This window comes from Cyprinodon variegatus, unplaced genomic scaffold (genome assembly GCF_000732505.1).
Source record: "Cyprinodon variegatus isolate N-32 unplaced genomic scaffold, C_variegatus-1.0 Scaffold119, whole genome shotgun sequence".
Taxonomy (NCBI): domain Eukaryota; kingdom Metazoa; phylum Chordata; class Actinopteri; order Cyprinodontiformes; family Cyprinodontidae; genus Cyprinodon; species Cyprinodon variegatus.
Window position 1 is genome coordinate 1324696 of NW_015150572.1, and position 2807 is coordinate 1327502.

At 35.0% G+C, this 2807-nt stretch overlaps 1 protein-coding gene across 3 annotated transcripts in view; it reads right to left on the reverse strand.

Annotated features, from left to right (window-relative positions):
• LOC107085258 (galactose-3-O-sulfotransferase 3-like) overlaps positions 1–2807 on the reverse strand; it is a 40576-nt gene that overhangs the window by 34364 nt on the left and 3405 nt on the right. For 2 of the 3 annotated variants that reach the window (XR_001481255.1, XM_015375492.1), the window contains exon 2: positions 2210–2269. The exons of the other annotated variant lie outside the window; for it this stretch is intronic. Coding sequence is in view for 1 of the 2 variants with exons in the window: in XM_015375492.1 (XP_015230978.1) it covers positions 2210–2269 (60 nt within the window). In the remaining variant the exon portion in view is untranslated. The remainder of the gene's footprint in view (positions 1–2209; positions 2270–2807) is intronic. 3 annotated transcript variants of the gene reach the window in all.

Here is a 2807-nt window from a genome sequence, read left to right on the forward strand (position 1 = left end):
AATAACATGCAGAGGCTTTAATACATATACTTCAAGTCCTTTTTTTCTGTTAACCTAATTTTTTATCCCCTCTTTCTTACTCTCCTCTCTTTCTGTCTCCATGTCCATTAAATATGATTTTACTCCCTGAATCATTTTCAAGTTTACTATACAAGCATCAAGCAGAACCTTATGGCAACTGTCATAATGGTTGGTTTGTGAAAGCAAAGCTGTTGGGCTTATCTAACTTATCTAGCTCTGGGACATCTATTCTCAGAGATATATAGGCAAAACAGGACATACGCACACAGGAAAAGAAAGTGAGGAAGACTGAAGGTGAGGTGAGTTGGACCAACTGAAAGAAGAGAGAAAAAGTTCACGTAATGCTCAGCTGAAATACTGTTATATAGATTTATCAGCTAATGTGATAAAAACATCCTATTGGAGAACAAAAAGACTGGTTGAGTAGTTTTGCTCTATGTCGTCCTTCCTCTTCATATTGTTCTGGGATACAACCAAACATTGACACGCAATGTCAAACAAATCCCAAATCACCCATGCATTTCATCCTCTGTCTGATTAATCCTCACAGTCACAGGTGCATCTCTCTAGTGCTCAGTGGGGAAACACAGAGCGAATATGACAATCAACCATGCATAAATACACTGCAACTAAAACACACATGTTTTTGAACTGTGGAGAACCCAGACATGCAAACATGCAATCACTATGCTAAAAAGGATCTTCCTCCTGCAGGGCAAAGGTCATAAGAACTGCACCGACATGCTGCCCCTAATTCCAGAAATAACCCGTGTAAAATGACAGAGAGTAAGGTAGACGTTCTCCAGAGCTTTGTGTTCTAGAAAACACAGAAAAGTTAAATAAGAAGAGAATGAAGTGATCTCACAATAGCAATAAAGCCTAAAGCTAAAAAACTATTTCCAATCATTTCACTGAAGCAGTATCACTTTCATCTCTGCAGTTTTAAACAAAAAAAAAAAGACTTGGCGCCCCTAAAATTGAAGACGCACAGATTGCCGTTATCTCAGCCGATTTTAATCTTTGTCAAATCGAATTTTCTCCTGAAAGCACTGCATTTTTTTTTCTCCTATCCGATGAGTGAAACTAATTTACAGAGCAGGCATAGGTCAGTATGAGGTTCACATGGCATGATATCTCCTTTAGTTTCTGCATTTCAACTGTCAGTAAAAACTAACTGCCAGAGTGCAGCAGCGGGTGGGGGAGGGGCATTGCTACTCTAGCAAAAAGTCTGGTAAATTAAGCACTTTCTTTAGCATCTCCTTATCATCCAAACTGTTTATCAATAAAATAAAGGAGAAAATGTTTTACTTTTTCTTCAAACCATGGTCTATAGTTACGCCTTCAGCTTCCAGATTATGTCCTTGTTCTCCAGGGTCCCATAAAGACTAACTAGCACATAAATCTCTGTAAGATTTTTTACTATCCTCCTACACTTACAAACACTAATTTACTCCAGATCAGCATTTTTTTTTAGATAAGAGTAGAAATCATATAATTGTTCCACATAATATAGAAAAATATACAAAGTATGTCAGACTTTTATTTTATTTTTTGGTAAATGTGATCTAAAATGAAGAATCTGATTAAATAATCCCAAAGTAATCCAATCAGAGATAAAGTCCTTCAACATTAAAGCTGATTTTGAGCTGTCTATTTTTTTTTATTCTTTCTGCTTTCTCAGCTTTCTCTTTGCATTTGTTGACAGTCCTCAATAAAAAAATATAAGTAGGTGTTAAATCTTATTAGTACTCTTTAATTTTTTATTTATTTTTGCTAACCAAATCAGCTTTAATCCATAAATTGTGCAGTTATAACAAGAAAGAGCGACTTCTTTTATGTACGGTTTAATAAAACACCAAGGTTACCACAGCCTGCACAGAGAAACACTGTCCAGCATCCTCACTGTAACATGAAAACATATCGAAAAATCATGATTAAATAGTATGTTTTAAAGGTGAATACAAGGCTGGTGGATTCTGGGATGTAATTCAGTGAAATATAATATTATTTGCTGGAAATGAATGATTTTTATAATGTGACGAGCTGAGAACAGAGGGAATTGTAGAGAAGAGAATGGTGCAAAAAAAAAAAAAATAATCTGTAGAAAAAGGCAAATATCCCCTTTAAGTGAAAAAGCTCAGGGTAAAAAAAAAGAGATATCAGGAAACAGCTATTGATCCAAACTTACGATTGAAGCCGAGCTGAGCCGAATTTTCTCTCATGACCTTTTCTAGATTTGGAAGCATCGCTGGGAAGCAGCAGGAAGTTTTCAAAAACAGAAAACAGGTGGGGTTGAGCATCTGACAGAAATAAAGTTTTGCAAAATAAAAAGTTTTCATAGAATAGAAACGATCATAGGGGGGGTTTAAAATCAGTTTGAGCTATTAATACAGCAGCCCATTTTAATCAGTTTATTTTCCTCATTCTTCTCAGAGGAAAGTTAAGCTCAAAGTTAAGCTTTCTTTATTATCGACAACAAACAAAGCATCTTTTAAAGAGTAATAGACTTATCTTTAATGGGACTTTTTGAACTTTGGTTTCATTTAAAAACAACCGTGGTTGTAAGAAATTACATAACACCAAATATTTTTAATGCTTTTTTTTTAAATCTGGGTAATAAACAACTAATAATTATTCGCTAAATTGATAATCATCACAGCATCGTATTCCAGCTCTTTTATCACACTTGTTATTGTGTAACCACAAGCGTCAGGGTTTTAATGTTGTTTTCTGCTGAGGCGTGTGGAAGTCGACGTCAATAAAATTTTATTTTCTTCTATCTAGAA